The sequence below is a fragment of the Canis lupus genome, chromosome X (assembly GCF_003254725.2).
Source record: "Canis lupus dingo isolate Sandy chromosome X, ASM325472v2, whole genome shotgun sequence".
In the NCBI taxonomy this organism is placed as follows: domain Eukaryota; kingdom Metazoa; phylum Chordata; class Mammalia; order Carnivora; family Canidae; genus Canis; species Canis lupus.
Genome location: NC_064281.1, coordinates 11,833,644 through 11,859,110, shown reverse-complemented (window position 1 = coordinate 11,859,110; position 25,467 = coordinate 11,833,644). Strand labels below are relative to the sequence as shown.

At 42.7% G+C, this 25,467-nt stretch overlaps 1 protein-coding gene across 1 annotated transcript in view; it reads left to right on the top strand.

Moving 5' to 3' along the window:
• Positions 1 to 25,467, top strand: part of CLTRN (collectrin, amino acid transport regulator) — a 34,520-nt gene that overhangs the window by 6,773 nt on the left and 2,280 nt on the right. The window contains exons 4-5 of the mRNA XM_035711337.2: positions 11,263 to 11,376; positions 16,537 to 16,731. Of these exons, the coding sequence (XP_035567230.1) occupies positions 11,263 to 11,376; positions 16,537 to 16,731 (309 nt within the window). The remainder of the gene's footprint in view (positions 1 to 11,262; positions 11,377 to 16,536; positions 16,732 to 25,467) is intronic.

The following is a 25,467-nucleotide window of genomic DNA, read 5'->3' as shown; positions in this document are numbered from 1 at the left end:
ACCATATAATGTTTGTGTTTCTCTGATTGACTTACTTCACTCAGCATAATACCCTCCAGTTCCATCCACGTCGAAGCAAATGGTGGGTATTTGTCATTTCTAATGGCTGAGTGATATTCCATTGTATACATAGACCACAGCTTCTTTATCCATTCATCTTTCGATAGACACCGAGGCTCCTTGCATGGTTTGGCTATTGTGGACATTGCTGCTATAAACATTGGGGTGCAGGTGTCCTGCCGTTTCACTGAGTCTGTATCTTTGGGGTAAATATCATATGCCTTTTAAACTGCATATTCTTACCACAACTATTTATTATAACATTATAACTTTTCTCAAAAAAATTAAGTGATTGCTTTGCAAAAAAAATGGAAAGGAAAAAAATAAGTTAAAAAGCCCCCTTGTCATCTTACAATGCAACCCCCTCCCCCAAATAGTCTCTTGAGCTTCTACTCTTCTGGTCAGCAGCCTTTACACACTGTTGTTTCATCATACTATTTCTAACTATGGGTACCTGCATTAAACCTTGTAAGTGGTTATGTTAAATTGGATGTTTCCATTCTTAGGAAAAGTTAATTTAAACATGAAATAGGGCCGGCCTCGGTGGCTCATTGGTTTAGCGCTGCCTTCAGTCTGGGGTCTGAACCTGGTGACCCGGGATTGAGTCCCACATTGGGCTCCCTGCATGGGACCTGCTTTTCCCTCTGCCTGTGTCTCTGCCTCTCTCACTCTCCCTGTGTCTCTCATGAATAAATAAATAAAATCTTTAAAAAAGTAAGCATGAAACATTTTAGATGAATTTTGAGGAATTCACTCTTGAACTTTTCTTTTTAATTGGGATATTGTATAAGTCTATGATTATCTGATCTTGTTTACTTGCAAACATGTTTCACTTCCACAAGATATATAGAAACTTGTTGCCAAAGCCCAGTGAAAAAGTCAAAAAGTGCGAAACTCCATCAGAGGTCAACAAACCTTTCTGTAAAGGCACAAGCAGTACGAGGGCCAGCAATACTGCTGTCAGGAGGCTGAGTGATGAGGGCTGCCTAATGAATAAGGATGTGTTTAGGATGCAGTTCAATGGCTGAGCCCCATTCTCCATGTGCTGCCATAAGGAAGCCTGCATCCTTACAAAAACAGGCTTCCCCTGTGGGAAAGGGCACCAAAAAATGCAAGACAAGATTGAAAACAACTTTGTAGAGACACTGCCTCTCTCCAGCATGAGGGTGGATGGAACACACTAGCAGCTTGGCAACTACCTCAGATTTTAACTCTTCTGCCCCAAAGGGTCTTTGGGTGCCAGCGAGGGACAAAATAAACCCTGGAGATAGCTGCTATGGGATGAATGGCATTCCCTGAAAATTCATATGCTCAAGTCCTAACCCCTGGTAGCTGAGAATGTGATTGTATTTGGAGATAGGTTCCTTAAAGAGATAATTCATCTAAGATGAGGTCATATAGGTGGGCTTTAACCCAATATGGTGTTCTTACAAGAAGAAGAGATGAGGACACAGATGTGCCCAGAGGAAAGCCCAGGTGTGACAGGAGAGGACAGCCATCCACAAGCCAAAGGAAGAAGCCTCAGAAGAAATCAGCCCTGACCACACCCTGATCTCAGGCTTCTGGCCTCCAGCACTGTGAGAAATTACATTTCTGTCATTCAAGCCACAGGGTCTGTAGTGTTTGCTACAGCAGCCCTAGCAGACTAGCCCAGTGGCAAATATCCATTTCCGGGATGGCTTCAGGGATCCAGATCTGGAATATTACTGTTTATTACTTATTTTTCCTCATTACTGATTTTATGAATATTGTAGAAAATCTGAAGACACCAAGATGTACAGAATTGAACAGTAAAAAGTAACTCACTAAAGACAATCAAATAAAGAGAATAATGAATAGTCTCGCTTTCATTCTGCCTTTTACCCAGTCCTTACTACAATATCTCTTACATCAAGCTTGAGCTCCTCCAGTGATACAGAGCTCAGGATCTCCCGAGGATGCTTTGGCATACTTGGCAACCAGTGGTTGGCATATCCTTGATCCAGGACACCCTTGACTGACTATGCAAGAGGATGTTTTTCCTGGAGAGAGGTCCTGGCTGTGTCCATGCAGGACAGGTGGGACAGCTGAACTGGTCTAGTCACCTTCACCCAAGCAGGCAGTGGGAGAGAGAGCTGGAGGGTCAGAGGGGCAGGGGCTGTGGGCCTGCAGAGAGGGCTGTGGTGTTTCCACTCCCTTCCCCACAGGACAGGACCGGGTGGGCATGGGTTCCAGCCCATATGCACCATGCAGCCAGGTGGGGTGCTGACAACTGCATCCGTTCTGATGAGCTGTGGCACTTGCCACACTAGCAATCATGCGCTTTGAGTGATACCTTTGCTTGTGTCCCCGTCTACCTCACGTCAGACAGAGAATCACTCACAGAGAGTGGAGCTGTCTGTAGAAGAGAGACTGGCATATTATTTCCCCGTCAGATGCTCCCCAACGTGCACGATGGTGAGCCCAGTGCCTGAGGGCGTAGGTACCATGAACAGAAACAGAGCCTGCCTTGTAGCTGGAGAAGTCTAAAGGTGGAAGGCTGATTCAAGCTCCAGTGACTGGGTTGAGAGAGGAGAGCTTTGCAAGTAGTCTGCCCTGCAGTGTGTTCCTGGGACCAAGTGGAGGCTGCAGGAGGGAGATGGAGGGACCCCCTGCCTTTGGGGCTGAGAACCCACTGCAGGGAAAGGAGGAGGCGGTGACGTGAGGCTGGGAGAGCACCACTAGAGGCCTGGGAGTGGGTGAGATGGAGGGAGGTGGTGAGAGTGCATCGCCCACGTCAGGGAAGATGCAGTGTGGAGGTGCCCAGGCAGGTCCCCAGGGGCCCCACAGGTGCTCTGAATGGAGAACCTGAGGATGCCCACCACAGCAGAGGAGAGGACCCCCAACAGCAGAACAGCCAGGGCGGGGGGGGGGGGCGGTCCACAAAGAGCCCTGGCTAAGGATAAGGAACTTTGCTGTTTCCTTCTGTAGATGCCCACAGACCTCTCCCCTCTTCCTTGCCATTCCTAGAGGAGCGAGAATGGAACGGGTGGGGGGAAGGAAGGGGAGACAGGCCGGGCTGGGGGGAGGAGTGAGCAGAGGGAGTAAGTAAATCAGTGGAGCACCCCGCTTAGGCCGCCACTGCTGGAGGGAGAGGAGCTGTGTGCCAGAGGCAGGAAGACAGCTTTGATCCCAGTTTCAATCCCACTGCCCTCAACTCTTTCTGAAGTCGAAGTGACTGGAAAGCTCCACCAGTTGCTGCAGATGCTGCCAAGGAGTGAAGGAGAAGGAGCTGACAGGGCAGCCCAAGGCAAAGGGGTGAGAAGCAGAAACCTCTGCGCATCGTGGTCTACTGAGGCCGGCCTGGGGAGCTGCATGGCTGCAGTTGAATGCACAGACTTGAACCTGTCCCAAAGCCTGCTGGGATCAAGGTGACAGGGAAAACCGAGCCTCACACAGCATCGCGCCCACACCGAGGAAGCCGGGCCTGGGGGCCATGATAGGAAAGTGGACCAAATGTGACAAAAACAAGACAACTCGTTCAATGTCCTTACTTAAATCTTGATATCAAGTCGTTTTCTTGAAACTACCTGGGTTTTCTTAAAAGCAGAATGGAAGATGTATGGCAAGGTTTCAATGACAGGAAATTCTGATTTCTTTAGAACAGGTTACATGAAGATTCCTTATGAATTTGAGGAAGATGGCAACTAGGTGCTTTCAAGTTATTACAATAAGGGTTAGGCCAGATTTAGTAAAATAGTTTCACAGAAATTTTTAAATGTTGAGGATAGTTTCTAGAGAAATGTAATCTAAGGTTAGACTCTAGTCTATTTCCCAAGTAAGTTGGGAAATGTACCTGCCTAGTTTGCTCAAGTGTTGGCTTTTAGGGTAATTTATCACTTTTAGCAAGAGAGGGAGAAGTCTTACTGAGGCATGACATTTTTTTTTCTGAGCTCCATGGGGTAGGACATGGAATGGATTTCTTCCGCTGCCTAATTATTCAAGGATAAGTCTTATGATCTAAAAAGGAACAACGTGCTGTTGTGTCCACAGTAAGGGGATTAATGGTCTTGTGCTTATAAAACAGCAGCCCCGCTCCTATTTAGTCCTTTGATTTCCAGAAACAAGAGCCTGATTCTTACCACCCCTTGGATGCAGTTGGGCCTCTCTGGCGCCCTTGATGAGAAATGGCAGTGGAGCAGAATTGTAGAGGATTAGTATAAATCCAGGGCTTTCCACACTTGAGGAAAGGGAGTGGACATTTTTACCTTTTCAAGGATTTGCTTGAGAAGCCATTAGGATACATACAGATATTAGTACTTTGTAAAAGAGTTGAACAAAATGATTATTGAAGCAAATTCCAATAATTCCATCAGACCCCCCTATATTTACAATCTTGAAAATGTAGGATTTCTATTTAGTTGTGCTCCTGGCATTTCAGTTTATTTACTTAATTTTTTATTTAAAAAGTTTTTATTATTTCTTTATTTTAAGATTTTATTATTTATTTGAAAGAGAGAGAACATGAACGGGGGTGAGGAGAGGGAAAATTCCCTGCTGAGCAGGGAGCCCAATGCAGGACTCCATCCCAGGGCCCTAAGATCATGACCTGAGCCAAAGGCAGATGCTTAACTGACTGAGTCACCCAGGTGCCCCTATTTACTTAAATTTTAAATTGAAGTATAATTGACCTACCACATTACATTGGTTTCAGGTGGACAACATAAGGAAGTGATATTTGTATAGACTGCAAAATCATCACCACAAGAAGTCTAGTTAACATCTGTGACTGTATGTAATTTTAGGTTTTTTTTTTCTTGTGATGAGAACTTTGAAAATTTTAAGTATTTCAGTTTACTTAGTACATCAAAACAAACTTTACAAAGACAAGTTTAGCTCAGTAACTGCTTGTTTAATTTTTCATTCCAGGTAAATCTTATTTTTTTAAGATTTTATTTATTCATGAGAGACGGGGTGGGGGCAGAGACACAGGCAGAGGGAGAAGGAGGCTCCATATAGGGAGCCTGATGTGGGACTCGATCCTGGGACTTGAGGATCACCCCTTGAGCTAAAGGCGGGCACTAAACCGCTGAGCCACCCAGGCATACCTCCTGTAAATCTTAGGAGACATTCAGTGTGGTCACGTTGGGTAAAAAGACCAGGGAGAAATCACACTAGGAGTACATAATCCACGAATGGGAGGAATTTGTATCTTTTGGGTGCTAAGTAAATTAGTACTGAATTAGCCTGTACTAATGTTACTTCCTCGTGTTACTTCCATTTCAGTACCAACTTCCCTCACATTTACACTTCCTCTGGGCCCACCCCTATCTCGCTGTATTCAGGGATGCTCTGCTGCAGGAGAGCTCGGCTGTCATTGTGTTGTCTGAATAGCTGTGGTTGAGTAAACAATGATTTGGGAGAAGCAACCTCCCTCCTTTCCCCCCCTTTCCCATCTGGTCATGGCTCAATTTACTTTCTCGGCTTGTCTCTCTTGAGATATCATTTCTCCATTCCATCCATCTATCAATCCATCCATCCATTTCCCAAGGCTCACTGAGTGCCCAGACAGGCCACATGGCAGGAATACAGGGGCTCCCAATACAGCATAGACTTGGGCCTTGCTCTCATGTCCCAGGGCCCAGAAAAGGCTTGTGTTGAAGATAAACTAAGGATTTTTAATAATCACCCAGGTGACTCCACAGCTGATAAAATTAAAGAGGGTATTCTTTGCTTGGAGACAATGAAGTTCATATCAGGGCAGGGATTAGAGACCCTCCTGACAAGGACTGTGGACAAGCCACATGACATCTAGAAGCCCTTTGCCCTTCCGACTGTCCTGGGTCTGTTCTCAGGTGGGGTATGGAATGTTGTGAGCCAACTGAGGCATCTCAGGAACTATGTCTCTACTTCTTTGGTTTTGAATCTTCTGTTGACTCAAGACACTATGACCTTGGTGTTGAAGGGTCTTGGCACTACACTCCTGCACTTCTGGGAAGGGTCATGGAATCTGGAAGCCCTTGCAGTAGGAGCGCTTTTCCTCACATCCCTAACCATACCGGCTAACCTATGCTAGTTGTGAGTACCCTTTTGTGAGTGAGTGAAACATGCTTAACATCCAGGCGCTTAAACCTCAGGCCTAACTATCGGAGTACAGTGCACACAAGAAAACAGTGCCCACCCACCCATTTCTCCCCCTTCTTCTACCTCAGTAGACACTCCCCTGATGGATCTCGTGTCAATGGCCATAGAAGAGGTAGCTCTGTACCGCCTGGGTTCTACCTCTTGTTGGTCCTCTGTTTCTCACTCCTGGGGGAGCCAAGACATCATGGTTAATTTCTCAAAGCATCATCCAGACAAGGAGGAAGCTCCAGTTCACGAGTTTCTCTGTCTTCTACAGCCTTTGCCATACAGCTGTCTCCAGAAGCAGGGTGTGCTCTCCCCTGGCCTTTCCCACAACCTCATCCTTTAGCAAGTGGGCTTACTCATGACTACTTCAACTGCCTGTATCTGAACAAAGTATAAAAGCTTCTCGACAATTCTATTTCTATGGTTGGTATTTGTTGAGCGGAAGGTTACTTCCTGTTTGCTAAAAATTCCAACATTCCTTTTACTGGAGGAGCCACCCTGTAGGAGGGATACTTAATATTCTTTAGTTGAAGACCCTCAGCAACTAAAATTATTCCCCTTTCTCGCTCATGTGAATCTTGCACAAGTGATGGAAGTGGTGCTTCTTGGGCCAGGAGAACAGGGGGTGGCTCCCTGATAAATCCTTGATATGTCTGAACACGTAACAGAACAAATTTCCAAAAATTTTACATAATTATTAAGACCACTCCTATGCTGAAGGCTATCAATATCTTGCATTTGAATGACTCTTATTTTCAAAGTACACTTGTATGTTATCTCCTTATCAATGAAGCCAGTCAAAACTATTATTAATCCATTGCCTAGTTTTATTCTTGTAGGTCATTTTACTGTACTGAGGCAGCTTTAAAACTGTTTTGCTCCTGTATTGGTGTGTGTTCAATGAGAAAAAATACATTTACGTTTACAAAAGACTTGCAGACATAACATAAAGAGATCCTGTGTACCAATGGTCCTCAACCTTGGGGGATTTCTTCCCCGCACTGCTCCCGAGGATATTTTGAACTGTCTGAGGTTCTTAGATTTTACAATTGGATGTGCTGCTGACCTGGAGCATGTAGAGGCTGGGGATGTGCTACACATCCTACAAAAGAATAGACAGCCTTCCACAAGCATGACTTCTCTAGCCTAAAATGTCAACAGTGCTCAGCTTGAGAAACTCTGCTGTAGACTCTTCACCCATTTCCCTACGGCCATTATATGAAGTGACCCTGATACATAAAAATTAAAGAACTATCATTATTTTTTTTTATTTATGATAGTCATACAGAGAGAGAGAGAGAGGCAGAGACACAGGCAGAGGGAGAAGCAGGCTCCATGCACCGGGAGCCCGACATGGGGCTCGATCCCGGGTCTCCAGGATCGCGCCCTGGGCCAAAGGCATCATTATTTCTTTTTTCAAAAAGATTTTATTTATTTACTCATGAGAGAGACAGAGAGAAGCAGAGACACAGGCAGAGGGAGAAGCAGGCTCCATGCAGGGAGCCCGATGTGGGACTCCATCCAGGGACAAAATGCCACCAGCACCCTCGTGGACACACTAGGATCTGAACCCCTTTCTAGCAACTCATGGAGCATGAAATGCCTTGGCTCAAGTCTAGCAAATGGCAGGGAGTAAACCTCAGGACACACCCTTGATTTTTAGAGGATATTTTGTATCTAACAGCAGCTGTCTACGTTGAAAATGTTGAGCTTAGTGTTTTCGGCAACAATTTGAACCTCCTAGAAATCTTTGTATCTAGGTAGATAAAATATTTTCAATCTCTTTGCGGAGGTTGAAGTTGCCGAAAGCAGAAGTTGCCACCAATGGAAACCCTGAGGAACAGAGTTGAACTGGTAGTAAAGGATGGCATAGTTCCAAGGCGATGGGGACCCAGGAAAGTACTTGGGGCACAGTGGTGTTGGTGGAATTGTATGTGTCCCTCCTCCTCCTCCCTTATTTTTCTTTATTTTATTTATTTATTTATTATTTATTATTATTATTTATTTTTGATGGTCACACACAGAGAGAGAGACAGAGAGAGACAGAGAGAGAGGCAGAGACACAGGCAGAGGGAGAAGCGGGCTCCATGCACCGGGAGCCCGACGTGGGATTCGATCCCGGGTCTCCAGGATCGCGCCCCGGGCCAAAGGCAGGCGCTAAACCGCTGCGCCACCCAGGGATCCCCCTTATTTTTCTTTATACCTCTTTATACTTCTTTGCACCTGCTAGTGTGTCCATTTATTTACTTGTTTATCTTCTGTCTCCACCTCCTTTAGAAAGCAAGCTTCATGGGAGAAGGGACTTTGTTTACAGCATATCCTCTGACTCTCTGCAGGGGAATGCGTGAAAAACAGCTTGACTGTTTCTGCCAGTAGAGGTCACTGTCCCTCGGAGATTCTCCACCAGTGTGCCTCCCCCCGCAAACCCCCCACCCCCACCCCACCCCGCCTCGCCCCCTTCCTCCACCCCCCACCATCCAGCCCACCTCCCACCTCGCCCTGGCATATTTGGCAATGATTGGAGCCATAGTTGTATTTTCACCATGTGAGTATGCTGCTGGCCCCTGGGGGCTGGTGGCCAGGGATTCCGCTTAAAGCCTGCAAAGCAGGGGACAGCACCCAACAAACAACGGTTATCTGGCCCCAGATGTTGCCAGTGCCAAGGTAGAGAATTCATGGTGCAGGCGAAATCCCACTACGCGTACCTTTGAAAGAAAGACAAAGACACTGTCTGATACTAAAGTTGCTTATTCTTCTTGTTAAAATAGAACAAGCACACTGTTTTCACTATGGAAACTGGGAAAATAGGGGAGAAGCAGGCCTTCCTGGTAGGTGGGGTTCCAGGGCAGGGCAGGGCAGGGCAGGGCAGGGCAGGAGGAAGGCAGAGGTTTTGGCAGCAACGGTGTGTCTTGAGCGTGGGCCCTGCAGGATCAGCAGAGGCGGGTCTGGGGGCCTGGGCAGAGGCGCAGGCTGCGGTGGTGAGGGCTGGCTGGTGGTGTCGGTGCCTCGCGTAGGCGCGGGGGGCAGCAGGGTCAAAGCACGGCGGGTTTGAGTGTCAGGAGGTGGTGGCGGCGGCGGGACTCTGGCTCGGGACACAGGGGGGGCCCCCGGGCTGCGGGTGTCGCGGCAGCAGGTCAGGCAGGCCCCCCAGGTGGGTGGGTGTTCCGCTAGACAGGCGGGGGCCAGGAGCAGAAGCCTCTTCTCAGAGGCCCAGGCCTGGGCACGAAGATCGGGACCACTCCGTCTCTCCAGACGGGCCTGAAGGCAGACGTCCTGGCCTCTGCATTCAGCTTGCGCCTCTTGGCGTGGGGGGCTTCAAACCAGAGCGGCCTGTGGGTCCTCTTCTTTCCTCTGCTGCGTCGGCTGGGGGCCCTGAGCGGGCTCTCCTCGGCGCGGGGGTCCGGGTGCTCCCGGTCGGCTGGAGCCCCGGAGACGCTGCCGCCTCTGCTCTCGGGAGAAGGGACGTTGACGGTCACCACGTTCCAGATGTTCAGGAGGCTCTGGGCTTTGCAGAGCCAGGGCTTGGCCCACGTCTTGCGAGGCGAATCCCGGTCGGTGAGGATCTCGAGGGGCGGCCTGCTGTGGAAGCGCCTCCAGGGCTTGGGGACCACGACGCCCTGGGCCCGGGCGCGGCCCCAGCGGGGCGGCAGGGTGGGCAGCGGCCTGCGGCGGCCCCACAGCTCGCGGTAGAAGGAGAGCACTTGGCCCTGACCCAGGCCCAGCGGGCGGTGGGCGGGCCCGGGCCCGGGCTGCGCGGCGGGGCGCGTCCAAGCGGGGCGCGGCCGCGCGTCCTTCGTGGTGCCCAGGTACGAGCTCAGGTAGCTGCCCATGACCGCCGGCCGGCGCGCTCCGGCCTCGCCTCTGCCGCGGGAAGTCGCTCCCGCAGGCGCCCCCCGCGTCCGTGTCCGCGTCCGTGTCCGCGTCCGCAGCCGCGAGGCGCGCAGGCCCAGGGCGACCGTTGACAGACGTCCCTCGTGGGAACCCCGCGTCACTGGTCACGGGTCCTGCGCGAGCTGGGCCAGCGCCTGGCGGGCGCGGCAACTGCCGGGGGCGCCGCGTGCTCTCGAGGCCGGGCACCCCCGCCGCCCCCCCGCCCCCAGCTCCCCACGCAGGCCCGCGGCGCCGGGCCTAGGCAGCGCGCCCAGGAGGCCTTTGGCTTCGGCCCGGACATTTGCACGGACGAAATGCACTCATTTCCGTCAGGTCCTCACAGTGGCAGAACGTGCGCACAACGGCACTCGGTTTCCTTACTGCAAAAATGCACGGAGGGCACTTGGACGCTCTTTTAAAGAAAGAGGAGCTTATGTTTACCCCTAAAGGGCACGTGCGCTTCCGTCTTCCAGGCTGCTTGCTAATGCCCCCTTGTTTTGCAATTTTGCTCTCGAGGAAATGGTGACGGCCCTTCAGGATTTATGCTTTAGCCCCAACAACGTTCATTTATGTGGACTCTCCTATAATTTTTCAAGCTTTGTGTCTTTCCTACATTCATATATAATTGTCTCCAATCTGAACACTAAGGTCATTTCTCTGCTGTCATCTCTAGTGCTAATATATGTATATAGAGTAGTGTGGCAAATCCCTTTTTTACAATTGGGAAGTAGATAACTGTAGAAACTGTTTAAAGGCTGCTGGTAAATTGATGATAACACTTCAGCCTGGAGGTCTCTTACTGTGCCAGCTCCAGTATTGGAGTGGAAGATGGATGGTAGTGTGGCCAACACAGCCAGCAAATACTGGACCAAAGGTGGGCAACTGATTTGTCTGGATCTGAGATGTGCAAGGCTGAATGAGACTAAAAAGAGCTTGATGAGGACAAACCAAAAGCTTCTGTGGTTCAGAAAGAGGCCCAGTTTGGGGGAAGCAGGGATGCTGTAAGCACATGATGGAGAATGATATCCTTTAACACTCTCTACTGTGTCCTTTTTCTTATTTTTTCATTTTGCTGAGTTCCTATTTAACGAATGATTCCTAAACATATGATTTTGAAACAAAGGATGGTAGAAATGACTTTATTCATAGCTAAGACACCTTTTAAGATGGTAATCACTCTGGAGTGGATGTTCCAATGGAATTAGTCATTGTTTGCTTTTAATGTATTTTTCCCATCATCTGCAGAATTTCCCACGTCCTACTTTGCAATGTAACCCAGCGGGTGTCATTCTGGTTTGTGGTTACAGATCCTTCAAAAAATCACACCCTTCCTGCTGTTGAGATAGAGTCGGCCATAAGGTAATTACCACTAAATATGTCTTCTACTGGTATATCATATCAGCTTGTTGATTAACTTGACTGTTTTCATATATTTTGAAGAATTCTCTCTCTGCCTCACAGTGATTTATTTATTAATATGTCAAAGGTTTACTTTTGTTAGTTTATATTACGGATTGGTTTGGATCAGTGGTTCTCATCCAGGGACACTTTTGCCTCCAAGGAGACATTTGGCAATATCTGGAGACATTTTTCTTGTCACGATTGAGGCAGGGATGGGGATGGGGTATTACTAGCATTGAGTAGACAGAAGTTACGGGTGCTGCTAAACATCCTACTATGCACAGGACAGCACCTCAGAACAAAGAATTATTCAACTCCAAATGTCAGTCATGCTGTGGCTGAACCCTAGTTTAAATATTAGCTACGAATGTTTAGTGCTGTCTTCTTTTGACAAGAACACCTTGAACGACATTATTGTGTTATGGTTCATCATGTGGATTCTGGAGCCCAAATGCTTAGGTTTTTAATTCTGACTTTACCTCTTGCCAACTGCTTGACTTCAGACAAGTTACTTTCTCTCTTTTTGTTTCCCTCTTATAATCTATAAAATGGGAGTAGTTATTATGGTACCTCTCTCTCAGAGTTGTTGAGAAGGTTAAATGAGTTAATAAATGTAAGGTGTTTTGAAGGACAAGTCATACCTTTAACTTTTTAAAAAAGATTATTTATTTATTTGAAAGCGAGAGAGAGCAGAGTGAGCAAGAGAGAACACAAGTCATGGGGAGGGATGGGGGAAAAGCCCCCTTCTCGCCTAGCAGGGGCCCAATCTGAGATTCGATCCCAGGACCCTGGGATCATGACCTAAGCCAAAGGCAGACACTTAACTAAGTCACTCAGGTTCCCCGTACTTTTGATTTTTATTTAAAAACCAATAAAAATAATCTTGTTTCTTGGGTCTCTAAGGATTTAGCTTCTTGAGTTAATGTACAGTCTTTGCCTTTAAAAGATACTTTTTCAAAAGCAGGGTAAAAGCGTGACTCTCATACAAATTAAAAATAAATGCCACTAAAAATTGTATTATCTTGTTAATTAATGAGGGAACTCAGTAAAATGGTAAAACCAGTTCAAAGAAGACTTCAAGGAACCATGCATCTATAGGAATCAGGGAATGGTGATGTCCATTTACAAAAAGATGCACCATTCTGTCCATCAGGTAGTGATCAATCACATTCCACCAGACACAAATCACTTGATTTTCTATGGACAAGAATCATTTACATTATGTCCATTTTCTACTACTTACAGGTTTGTGAAATAACTCAAAGGCAAATATAAGGTATAAGTTTTCCAGAAAGGTGTATTCACCAGGTAGTAATATTTTTCACCCATTTCAAATTTTACAGTTTTTCCTAAGAGTTCCTTTCCTCCTCTTCTTGTGATCATAGCAAACTTTCAAAAGTAAACTGTATTCTTGTCTTCAAAGAAGAAGGATGCAATTTGTTTTTATTTCAGTTAATGCACACTTTATATGTGTACACTTTCCATCCCTTAAATGATTAATGTTGGGCAAAGGTAAATTGGAAGAATGAGTTCAGGAAATAAACTATTTCTGGAAAAAGACAAATGAAAAAAAGTAACTCTCCTCACAAAGCACTTACAGGTTACTGAAATACAAGTTATTCTCTTTACCAAGGAGAAATATCTATTATAAGAACTCATTAGCTCTCTGTAAAATATTAACATTTAAGATAATGGCTATATAATCAAATGCCAAAGGTTTTTGTGTGATCATCTACTTCCCTCGCTGAAGTAAAGGCTTTGAGAATATATACTAGTGGGAAATGATTTCATCTGCTTTAACAAGAAGGTTTGAACTAAATTTTTCCTGTACTTTTGCCACTAAAAAATGTTAAGACACACCACGTAGGGAATAAGAATTAGGAACACTGTATTTCACATGAAAAGGAATTTTATTCAAGCCCTCCTCATGATCTGGGAGGGCTACAAGGAAATGAAGGCGCTGCAGTTAAAGCAGGCTTCTATTAAGGTGAGAGAGATGAGTGTTTGGGGTGAAGGTGGAGAGGGTGCAGGTGAATATGTTCGCAACAAAATGTCTCTGTCAAAGGTCCTAGCAGGAGAAGCTACTTAGCAGGTGAGGATGGCCGAGGGAATGAGAACTTATGTCAGGGATAGGTTTCATCAGGACTGTCTGAAAATAGAGGGAACAATACCAAGAAAGAAGGATAGCATGAAAAGCAAAGGAATGGTGACTAGAGAGCAGGTAGTAGGAATTTCAAAACTGAAGAATCTGTGGAGTTGGGCAAAATAATGCTAGTTCCACTTAATATTTGCATAACACTTTCTGCTTCATAAAGCATGTTTCTGCACATCTGTGGCATTTAATGTCAACACCAATCACTTTTGAGTAATTGTTATTATCCCTGGTTTATAAACAAGGGAATTGAGACTTAGGGAGACTAATTGATTTGCTGAGGCCACCACGCTAGAAAAATGAAAAGTGAGGATTTGAACCTAGGCATGCTGCCATCACATCCAGTGGTGTTTTTCCTCTCCCCCAGAGTGTCCACACCTATGGGATTACGTGAGGGAATGACCCACTAGTTCTCAGATGTCTGTTTTAGCTCTATTGTGAGGGCCTGGCCTTATCAGGCCAATCTTAGCTGGAAGATATCCATGGTGATTGACACCTATTAGGGATTTAAGTGGTGGTTGACGATTTATTCTGTACTGATCTAGGACTTCTAATCAGCCTGAGAGGCAAAAGAACAGCAAAATGTTCACTAACCAGGTGGATAGAATGAGAATACAGAGCAACTTCTCATATTACTCTGAGTTATACCTTAGTAGTGGGGTGGGGTTCATTATTTTGTGGAGAGGTTTGTGTTCCCAGATTATCAATGATAAGTTATGGAAAAAGGAAACATTCCATAGTTTAACAATAGCCAAACTATGGAAAGAGCCCAGATGTCCATCAACAGATGAATGGATAAATAAGATGTGTTGTGATGTGTGTATGAAAAAAAAAATATATATATATATATAATGGAATATCACTTAGCCATCAAAAAGAATGAAATCTTGCCCTATACAATGATGTAGATGGAACTAGAGGATATAATGATAAAAAATTGCATTGAAATTATACCCTGTTATAGAGTATCTGGCTGGGATTCTTTTTCACATTTGTGAATAATCATGCCTCGACTTAGATTTTTATTTGCTAAAAGAGGTTTTTCCTGATAACCTGGTGCTGGTCTGCAGAGATTCTTAAGCCATTACTGTCAGGTTCAAGACCTGCACACTACAGGATGTAGTTACCTGCCATATATGGCTATTGAACACTTAAAATGTAGCCTGTCCAAGATTAGATACACCTTAAGTGTAAAGCACACATCAGATTTCAAAGATTGAGTACAAAATTAAATGTGGACCAACTCAATATTGATTACAGATTGAAATTATATTTTCCTGGATATACTGGGTAAAAACAATTATTAAAATAGTTTCAGGATGCCTGACTGGCTTGGTCAGTAGACTATGTGATTCTTGATCTCAGGGTCATGAGTTCAAGCCCCATGTTGGGTGTGGAGCCTACTTAAAAAATAATTTCACGTGTTTCTTTTTACTTTTCTTAAAATGTACCTCCTAGAGAATTTGAAGTCACATATGAAGCTAATATTATATATGTATTTCTCATTGCTGCTCTAGAGGTAGATGAAGTAGCTTGTCTAGTGTGAATTCAGTAAAGGCCATACAATATCTCTAAGAAATCTCATTTAGTTTGCAAATTCCAGTTAGAAATTCACTTACTTAGTTTCAGTCAAATAAGTCTTGGCTATCAACCCCTCCTTAACTGCTGCCACCACCAAAAATGCAGACTTCCCCCAGGAAGAGTCACTCATTTACCTTGATATTTTTCTAGATTTTTGGACTCCTTAAGCACCAGTTACTTTAGTCATCTGAGACTTGCAGTTTCCTGAACAAATCTACTATACCACGTCTCCATTCCTGTGCTCACTACACACTTTGGTCTAAAGAATACCCAGGTGTCCCTCAAAACACAGCTCAAAAGTTGCTTTCTCAGGAAAGCAGCCCTGACTTCTCACTATGATGTACTTGGCCTTAGACCGTCTCCCATTATGGCCATGTGCATCCTTCTAGACTATAAGTGCTTTGGTATTTTCCTTTCACTTTGGATCTTCAGCACTTAGCACTATATCTGGTACTTAGTAAGTTTTCAGCAAATGTTTGTTAAATTAACGAAAAAAATCAAATAGACTAATTTGCAGCTGCTCTTCACTTGATGTTTTCCTTTTTATTCCTGGTTTTCTTTTCTTTTTCATCTTATATTTATCACCCACTTTTTTTTTTAAAGATTTTATTTAGGAGAGAGAGAGAGAACAAGCAGGAGAAGCAGCAGGCAGAGGGGGAGGGAGAAGCAGGCTCCTCACTGAGCAGGGAGCCCAATGCAGGGCTCAATCCCAGGGCCCCAGGATCATGACCTGAACTGAAGGCAGATGCTTAACCAACTAAGCAACCCAACCACCCCCATCACCCACTTTTTTACATGTAATTGTACCTCTTCCGGGTGTTGGTATGTATGTAAGCCACTTTATTTTTTTCTAAGATTTTATTTACTTACTTGACAGAGACAGAGAGAGTGAGAGCATATGCAGGGGGAGCAGCAGAGTGGGAGGGAGAAACAGGCTCCCTGCTGAGCAGGGAGCCCCATGCAGGGCTTGATCCCAGAACTCTGGGATCATGACTGGAGTTGAAGGCAGAAGCTCAACCAACTGAGCCACTCAGGTGTCCCTGTAAGCCCACCTTAAATAGGGTTGTCATCTTAATCTAGATGCTACCTTTCCGGAAATAAAACATGGTGAGCAGAGCTTGATGCTCAGGATTTCTGGTTACTTCTAGGACATTCAAAACTATGGAGGGCAGTAGGGGAGCCTTTCTGTAACATCCAGCACATCCATGAAAAGAGTACCACAGCATGATTGCCCCCGTTAAACTGTCTTGTCAACCTGAGGTCTCTTGCTACAGGGATGCTCTGTTTCTAGAGATAATTATAGTCATGGAGAGATAGGTTTATACCTTCTGTTTCTAATTTTTTTCTCTCTCTCTTGTTTGTTTTTAATGATCATTATATCATAGAATGAATAGGAACCGGATCAACAATGCCTTCTTTTTGAATGACCAGTCTCTGGAATTTTTAAAAATTCCTACCACTCTTGCACCACCCACTGACCCATCTGTGCCCATCTGGATTATTATATTCGGTGTGATATTTTGCATCGTCATAGTGGCAGTCGTGTTATTGATTTTATCAGGAATCCGGGAACGTAGAAGGTAAGATACTTAAATAGAGTAATTTACAGAGGATTTTCCTATTTCCTCATGACTTGGAAAAATGTGAGGATGTTCCCAAAGCTAAAGATAATGCCTTAAATTTGAAACTTTGAAAATATTGGTGATTTTCAAAATTATAACTTAGGCTCTTTTAGAGACCTTTTAGAGTACAGTGTCTCTTACTATGACTCCTTCCATTACTATCATTTTCTTTATTCTACACCATATGAATATTTCATATCAAGAATTGATTTTAATATCTGTATCATACTTTTGTAAGTTGGATATACAAAACTAAGCAAAGTTTTTAGGTAAGCAGAGTTAATCTTTCACAGTCCTCTACCTCCAAATGATAGCAGTTCCACAGTTCTTTCCATGCACCCCCATCTTGGCTTGCCTTTTCTTGGCCCAGTGCCCTGCAGCCGCCATCTTGTCCCAGATACTCTTGGCCTTCTATACTTTCCTCCTTTCAACAATTACTTGTCCCTCTCATGCCTGTGGTATTATATGGAACCATGTTCCTCGAAGTGAACTCTGAATCAACACCTTGCATCAGAATCACCTGGAACACTTGTTTAAAATGTAGGTTCCTTTGCCCTACTGCAGACTTTCTAAATTATAATCTGTGAAGGGGATGCATTTTAATGACTATTCCAGGTTATTCTAATTCACTTGGTTTGAGAGCTTCCGATTTAGGGATTCCTACTCTCTGCGTTCATTTACCTGGATTCTGGGGCACCTACAAACTTTGCCATCTAAATTATTGAGATTACTTCAAGAGAGAATTTCAGACTGGTGGGAAAATTACGAAAGGGGTGGGACAGGAGGAGAGGAGGATAGGATTTCTCAGCATGGTGAAAGAAGGGAATAATTTTGTTTACAAGTATCTCTGATCAAGAAGGGAAGTGGAGAGAGTCCTTACTCTTCACTAGACAATTTGATTCTGCTGAAAACGTCTCATATGATACCAAGGAAGAGGAGTTCTGATAAATGGAATTACAGGGACATGCATTGGTTTTCAAAAAAGGTCAGTGCCCACACAGACATGTGGGATGAGTTTGGCCAAGTGTGGTTTCAACTAAATGTTTCTCTGGAGGTTTACCACTTTCCATATGTCTCACTCTAGTTACTAGCAGAAGGGAATCATTTTAAGTGTTGGCCTTTGTAGATTTTTTTCACAAATGGTAAGTGAAATGCTCTGAAATAAATGAGATTTGCATCTAGTCCCTAACTTAAATTCAAAGATTAAAATCAAATTGTACTTGCTTGGTTTTCTTTATGTTGGCATGTCATGCAATGCAGAGAGCCTTGGTACAAGTTGTTAATTTGTTTTGTTTTGAGTTTTTTTTTCAAATATTAAGAAAGGTTCCCTTGCAATATTTGAATACTTATGGTTAATATTTTTGAGTTCCATATTACTCCTAGAATACTGTGATTCTATGATTTGTAATGATCATAACCTCTGTGAATTTACTGCATCTCCTTGGTTCCCAGTTTTCTCACTAGCACAGTATAGTGTACGATTTAGAAGAATGGACATACTGCTTAGGTTCAAAGTATTTGTATCCTACATTCTGCTCTTGAATGCAATGCATTAACTCAGGAAGCACAGGGAATGAGTCCGGGAACGCAAGCTCAGGAGGATATGTTTGTGGTACTAGCGTCGAGTTGGTTAAATCTTTCTTTGTTGCCTGTGCAGAGATGACTTTGCTACAGCGACAGCAAGGTATACTGGAAATAACGAACTTGGTGGGATAAAAAGAGTTAATGCAGTGATGTGCTTAGAGTGGTGCCTGGTCTACGGCAAGTGCTCAATAAGTGTTAGCTGTTACTGTTATTTTATTATCCTGCCATTTGCTGGTCTTCCAGTTTGTGCTATCTCTTTCCTGCTGAGCAGATTCTGCAGTAATATAATAATTGGGTGCGTAGCATCATAATCTGTTGCCCGGGAGAAGTGAGGCTGTTGTCACAGCCTTGCCTTCGCAAATTCATTTTGTGTTCAGACTAGGAAAACAGATAGACAAATCTCTTGCGTCAACCTGGAGAGCATCACTAATTGGCAAATAGAGTCAGGACAGTTATGACAACCTTCTGAAGATAAATTGATTTGTTGTGTTTTAAATTTGATACAATCTGTGGTGGGCTTCTCTTGGGCAAAGTACTGCTTTGAAGGTGTGGAGAGGATACAGTCTGAAGTGGGGAGAGCCCTGGAAATTGTGATGAAAGCCCTTTCTAATCATGGAAAAAGGAGGAGTTGCCCCCAATGCCTTTAGTCCTGAGGAAGATGAAGATTTGCTTAGCAATTCAACCCATACATTGGATATTAACAAACATCATTCTCATGATATAAAATCTGAAATTAGAAGGCCAGGAGAGACTGCAGGGTCACCTCCCTTGCCGTTTTGCTTCTGTGGAGAAGAGTGCCACTGTCATCTAAGACATATACGTGTATTTAAACTTACTGTTGAGGAGATTTCTCAAATAAAGCTTTAAAAATTCTTTTACCTGTGTCAATAACAGCATTACATTGATTACTCATAGCTGCTGGCTGTAAAGTATGCAGTCATTGGAAGCCAAACTAAGTGAACTCAAACACCAGCTGTACCCTTTAGCCAAATGACCTTGGTCAAGTCATCCAAATTGCATGGGACTGTTTCTCCATCTGTAGTAAGAAGATAATATCTCATAAGACTTCCACGAGGATTGGATGAAATAAATGTGTATGAAGTACCTAGGATATAGCATGCACTAAATAAACAGTATTATTATCCAAGATCAGCTTAACCCATTTCTGTGACTAAGTATTACTGAAAAGGGATCTTGTTTTCATCCAGATATTGCCATGATACTGTAAAAAATTTTTCCAAAAAAATTTTTTTCCAGTTCAATGGCTCATTGTTTGGGACTTTATTAGTTAACAAACACCTGATCACACCAAATGATCATATTGGGGTTACTGTTTACCATAATAGTGGTGAACTGATTAACCAGCTTTCTAAAAAAAATATCCCAATTTGTAGCATTTGTTGATTTCCTATCAAGTAGAAATTTCTGAATATTTAACAACCACCTCTTACAAGCCTGTACCAGACAGCTTCAGTACACCATTACAAATGCCACCTCCTCGTGAAATAATTTGAGGGAGTTGCTTTTCTATTACATCTAGTTGAGAATAGCAGTTTATGGAAATGAGAGACTTGTTGAAGGAAAAAAAGTTGGAAAATGATTTTTTTTTTTTTTTTTTTACTTTTGGTAAACAATTAGGTGACTCGGTAGGTGGGCAGGTACCCAAGATGAACTGCATATATTCCACAATGATGTCTGTACTAGATCCGTGTCTAGTGCCAGCCCAAGTAGATGTTTTAGTTCTCTGGTCAGCTTTATGATGATAGTAATGATGTTGACAGTAGTTGTGATGGTAGTGGTGATGTGGCAATGACAATGATGATGCAGTTAATGTGATGTGTGTTTTTGTACAAAAAGCCCTGGATTGATATTCTTGGTTTTGAGTTCTGATCTCAGACCCTGCTGCTTATTAGCTGAGTGATCTTGAGCAGGTCACATATGGAAAATGAGGACAATAATATTTTCTTAAGTAGTTATGATGATGAGAAGACGAAGTTAGGGAATACACAGGAGTGCTTTATACACTGGACAGTGCTCTATTAATCTAAGTTACTCGCATCACCATCAAAAAGCAGTTGAAAGTGCTAATTCTATATAACTTGGCACTGTTGTATAAAAGGAGAGTTGCAGACACAGCATGATTTCAGACTTGCATGTACATCATAGAATTGATTTATGAATCCTGTACATAAATAGACCATAATAACGTTAGGGTCTTAGGAAAAGAACCTAACAGTGATCTAAATTCATTTCTCCAGAAGTCAAAGCCCAAAGTGGTAAAAAATATCTTATTCCTTTATTGATCATTCATTCTGTAATGGGAGCTCTAGTATTTATCATGGAAGATACATAAATAGATAACATGGATGGTCCCTGCCTATACGGAGATTATAGTCTTATACTTGGTAACAAAGCCAGGTGAAAGACTCAGGACATAGAATCCTAGCTAATGCTCACAGTTGAGCAGAGTCATTAGTAAATTCCCTTGGTTTATTTCTGGTTATATTTCTATTCCCATGAGGTCAGTAGTAAACAGAAATACATTTAGATTTCTACGAATATTGCTTTTCAAATGAGAGGATGGGGCTCAGCCAACATTTTCATATACTGAAACCTCACATTCTTATAAAGTCTTAATTAAATCAGTAGTCTTAAAAATAGATGTGTAAATTACACTATTAGGTATTTACCCCAAAGATATAAATGTGGTGATCTGAAGGGGCACCTGTACCCCAATGTTTATAGCAGCAATGCCCACAATAGCCAAACTATGGAAAGAGCCCAGATGTCCATCAACAGAGGAATTGATAAAGAAAATGTGGGATATATATACAATGGAATATTACTCAGCTATCAAAAAAAGAAATCTTGTCATCATTTGCAATGATGTGGATGGAACTAGAGGGCATTATGCTAAGTGAAATAAGTCAGTCAGGGAAATAAAGTTATCATATGATCTCACTTAAATGTGGAATTTAAGAAACAAAACAGAAGATCAGAGGGGAAAAGAGGAAAAAATAAAACAAGATGAAGTTAGAGAGGGAGACAAATCGTGAGACTTTTAACTCTAGGAAACAAACTGAGGGTCACTGGAGGGGAGGGGGAGGGAGGATGGGGTAACTGGGTGATGGGAATTAAGGAGGGTACTTGATGTGGTAAGCACTGGGTGTTATATAAAAATGATGAATCACTGACCTCTCCATCTGAAACTAATAATATATGTTTAATTAATTGAAATTAAATTGAAAAAATATATATAATTAAATTAACATTTGGGAGTTTTAGTTTAAAAAAATGAATGAGATGTAGTTTTAAAAAATAAATAATAGATGTGAAAATAAAATCAAAATGTTAGAGCTGATCATTGTTTTCCTTTGCTGTTCTTAAATGTACATACTCAGTAGGAATCCAATGTGTGTTTTGAGTGAAGCTTGGGGAGATTAAATAGAGTTCTTGGTCTACTGGTTTCACCAATCTTATTCCATTCTCAAGACAAGCTGCTCTACATATTTGAGCTTGAGCTCCTTCATTTGAAAAACAGGAATAATAATAAAATCTTTATAATATTGCAATAGGAATTAAATGAGATGATGTATACAAAGCACTTAGGTTTCTGTCATGTAATAGGTACTAATTATTATTATTATCATTACCAAAGGGCAGACATAAAGCAACTTGCCTATAGTCACATGGTTAGAAAGTTAGTAGTAACCGTATTTAAAACCAGATAGACTGGATCCCAGAGCCAGTCAATCTCACTGGACTACAACACCCACTGAAATCATTCCAGTAGCACTGATACTTTCCCCAGGAATCATCTATACTGATTATGAGGATAGTCCTAAATCCCCAATAATTAATTCTGTTCTGGTTTAAAATCATGTTTATCTATCCGTTTTTGTTTTCCTGGCTATTCTTGGTCTTTGGCTCTTCAGCCTTATCTTATTTGAAGGGAGACAGAAATATTCTTTGTACTTTAGCCACCACTGCTTTATCTTGAGCAAACCCTGTTCCTCAATATTCCTTAGCTCCGAGGGTCACCCGGTATTTTTTTTTTTTTGTCTCCTGTTTTGCCCCTCTTCTTTCTGGATTTATGAGAAATATCTACTCTCAAGGCTTTTAAGAGCTAGTTTCAGGTATTTTCGTTACTTTAAGAAAAAAAATCTTCCAGAACCACCTGATGTTGCAAGAACAGCAGAAGTCATTAACACTCAATTTTATTTTTTCAGGAAAAAGAATTAATGTTTTTAGCGGAATATCAAATCAGAATGATCCAGAAACATAGTTAAGTTTTATTATTGTTAGTAAGAGCAATGCAGAGGCAGTGAATCAGTTTATTACAGTGCATACTATGAAATGTGACAAAGGGCTGTGTTACTGTTAGATAACCTTTGAGCTGCTTATCATGTCCAGCCAGCACGTTACTGACATTGCAGTTTGTGAAGCCCAGCAATGCCAAGACTCTGAACAACTGGATCTAAGGTCACAAAAGCACAATATGTACCTAATTTGCCACTGGCACGGCTCCATTAGATACATATCCACAGCCATTTTGCTCAGAATCTTTTTGGTTGAGAAATCCTTCTTCTAAAGAAGACAAACTTGTCCTCATCTGTTTGCATCTTTCTTTTTAGTTCTTCCCCATTCCTTTGTGATACCTAATGATTAGTTCTTCTTTATGGTTCGGAGAGGGAGGCAAGATTCCTTGCAGTGATCTGCATGTGTCCAGTTCTCTGTGATTTTTCATCTAACTTGATAAAAACACTTCCTTAACTGAGAAAACTGGCAAATAGACACTGGCAACCATTATTTCTAAGACTACCATTGCATTGCCACCAATGGTCCATCCACTAAGATTTCTTTAATATGAATTTCATACTTATAGACACAAATTTTAGAGTAAGATTTGACTATTTAAAATCCTATTCACTCCAAACCCAATGAGGAGTGGGTTTGGGGGAAATTGCATGAATTAGACATTTTTTGATGGTAATTCATAAATATACATTTTTCCTGGGGCTTCATCCCTACTGAAACATCACTCCTCTTTTTTATAGTCCATAAACAATGGGAGGAAGATGAGTGAAATTTGGAGTTTTCCCCTTTTTAAAAAATTTCATTTATTTACTCATGAGAGACACAGAGAGAGAGGCAGAGGGAGAAGCAGGCTCCATGCAGGGAACCCGACGTGGGACTTGATCCCGGGTCTCCAGGATCACACCCTGAGCCAAAGGCAGACGCTCAACCACTGAGCCACCCAGGTGTCCCCAGAGTTTCCCCTTTTATTAAGTCCTTTCTTTTCACTTTAGGACAAGGACTGTGTCTGTTTGAATACATAGTAGTCACTCAAAACAGTTATTCAATAAATGTTGGGTACTATGAATGGAAGTGATATGAATGATGGTTATAGAATGTCACTTGCTTTTGCCTTCTAGAGGACATGGAAAGTAACAATACTCCTGTCTACAGTATTCTAGTCCTCTGGTAGGTGGTTTTACCTGGCTATAAGACCCTTCTCATCACATGAAATTCTGTGCTCACCCCAAGCTGCCCTAATTGCTGATGGCTGAAACTTAGAATGGCCAGTACAGTGTCTTCACCCTGAGGATTGAAAAACATAACAGCTTATCCTTTCCTAGGTCTCTAGGACTAGGACCCCCAATTTCTAATCCAGCATTAGGCCTGTAGTGATAAATTGTAACACTCAACAGTGGCATATATAATGGCAAAATACTTTCAAATGATGACAGTGGAATCTACAGTATTGGAATGATACTTTACCTTTCTTTTTCTTTTTCTTTTTCTTTTTTTTTACTTTACCTTTCTTTATGAACCTAAGCTATTTAGAATTATCTAATTACCATCAGCAAAGCCTGGCAAAATCTATATTAACTCCTAATTTCTAAGGTAGGAAAACAAATATTTTCCTCCATTCATTTGGAAAAGCAACAACATAAGGGATACAAGAAATATTATGTGTGTATATATTCTTCCTTCGCTTTTCCTTTCTTCTTTCTCACTTTTTCTTTCTTTCTTTCTTTCTTTCTTTCTTTCTTTCTTTCTTTCCTTCCTTCTTTTTCTTTCTTTTTTCTTTTCTTTCTTTTCTTTTCTTTCTTTCTTTTCTTTTCTTTCTTTCTTTTCTTTTCTTTTCCTTTCCTTTCCTTTCCTTTCCTTTCCTTTCCTTTCCTTTCCTTTCCTTTCCTTTCCTTTCCTTTCCTTTCCTTTTCTTTTCTTTTCTTTTCTTTTCTTTTCTTTTTTCTTTTCTTTTCTTTTTTTCTTTCGTGAATCCCGTTCAAGATCTACCTTGGGGCAGCCTGGGTGGCTCAGCAGTTTAGCGCTGCCTTCAGCCCAGGGCGTGATCCTGGAGACCCGGGATTGAGTCCCATGTCAGGCTCCCTGCATGGCGCCTGCTTCTCCCTCTGCCTGTGTCTCTGCCTCTCTCTCTCTCTCTCTCTCTCTCTCTCTCTCTGTGTGTGTGCTTCTCATAAATAAATAAAATCTTAAAAAAAGATCTATCTTGGACTACTGTCTGAGTAACTTTGCCTATAGCATTAGTCCATCCATCCATCTGTTAATTTATCATCCAGCCAACCAGCCATTGATCTACGTTTATTGATCCATCCATCCATCCGTCTGTCTGTCTAGCCAACTATCCATGTGTCTGTTCATCCAATTCTAAGTACATCACCTGAATGCCTACTCTGTACTGAGTCCAGATCAGCTGTTCTATAAAATATTTTAAAATTTGCATAGGTGCATTGGCCACCCAAAAATTTTTTTTAAAATTTGAAACTTGTCTGATTACTTCCTCCCCAGAGATTCAAATAAAAAAGAAACTGGTGCTGAGGTGGGGTAGGAACACAGAACACAGAATTTTATAAATAAATAAAATATCAGTATATCACACCTGGAGGCACTTGTCAATTTGTCTCATTGTTGGTGATGTTCACTAGATTTCTTCCTTGACAAAATACAAATATCTCTATAATCAGTACATTGCTTGTGAGAGTAGTAGACTGAGACCATGTAAATACCCTGTTCCCTGATCATCTCTTCCTTAATGGTTGAGTATCCATTGATGAGCCTCATCAGAATCAATTATTATTGTAG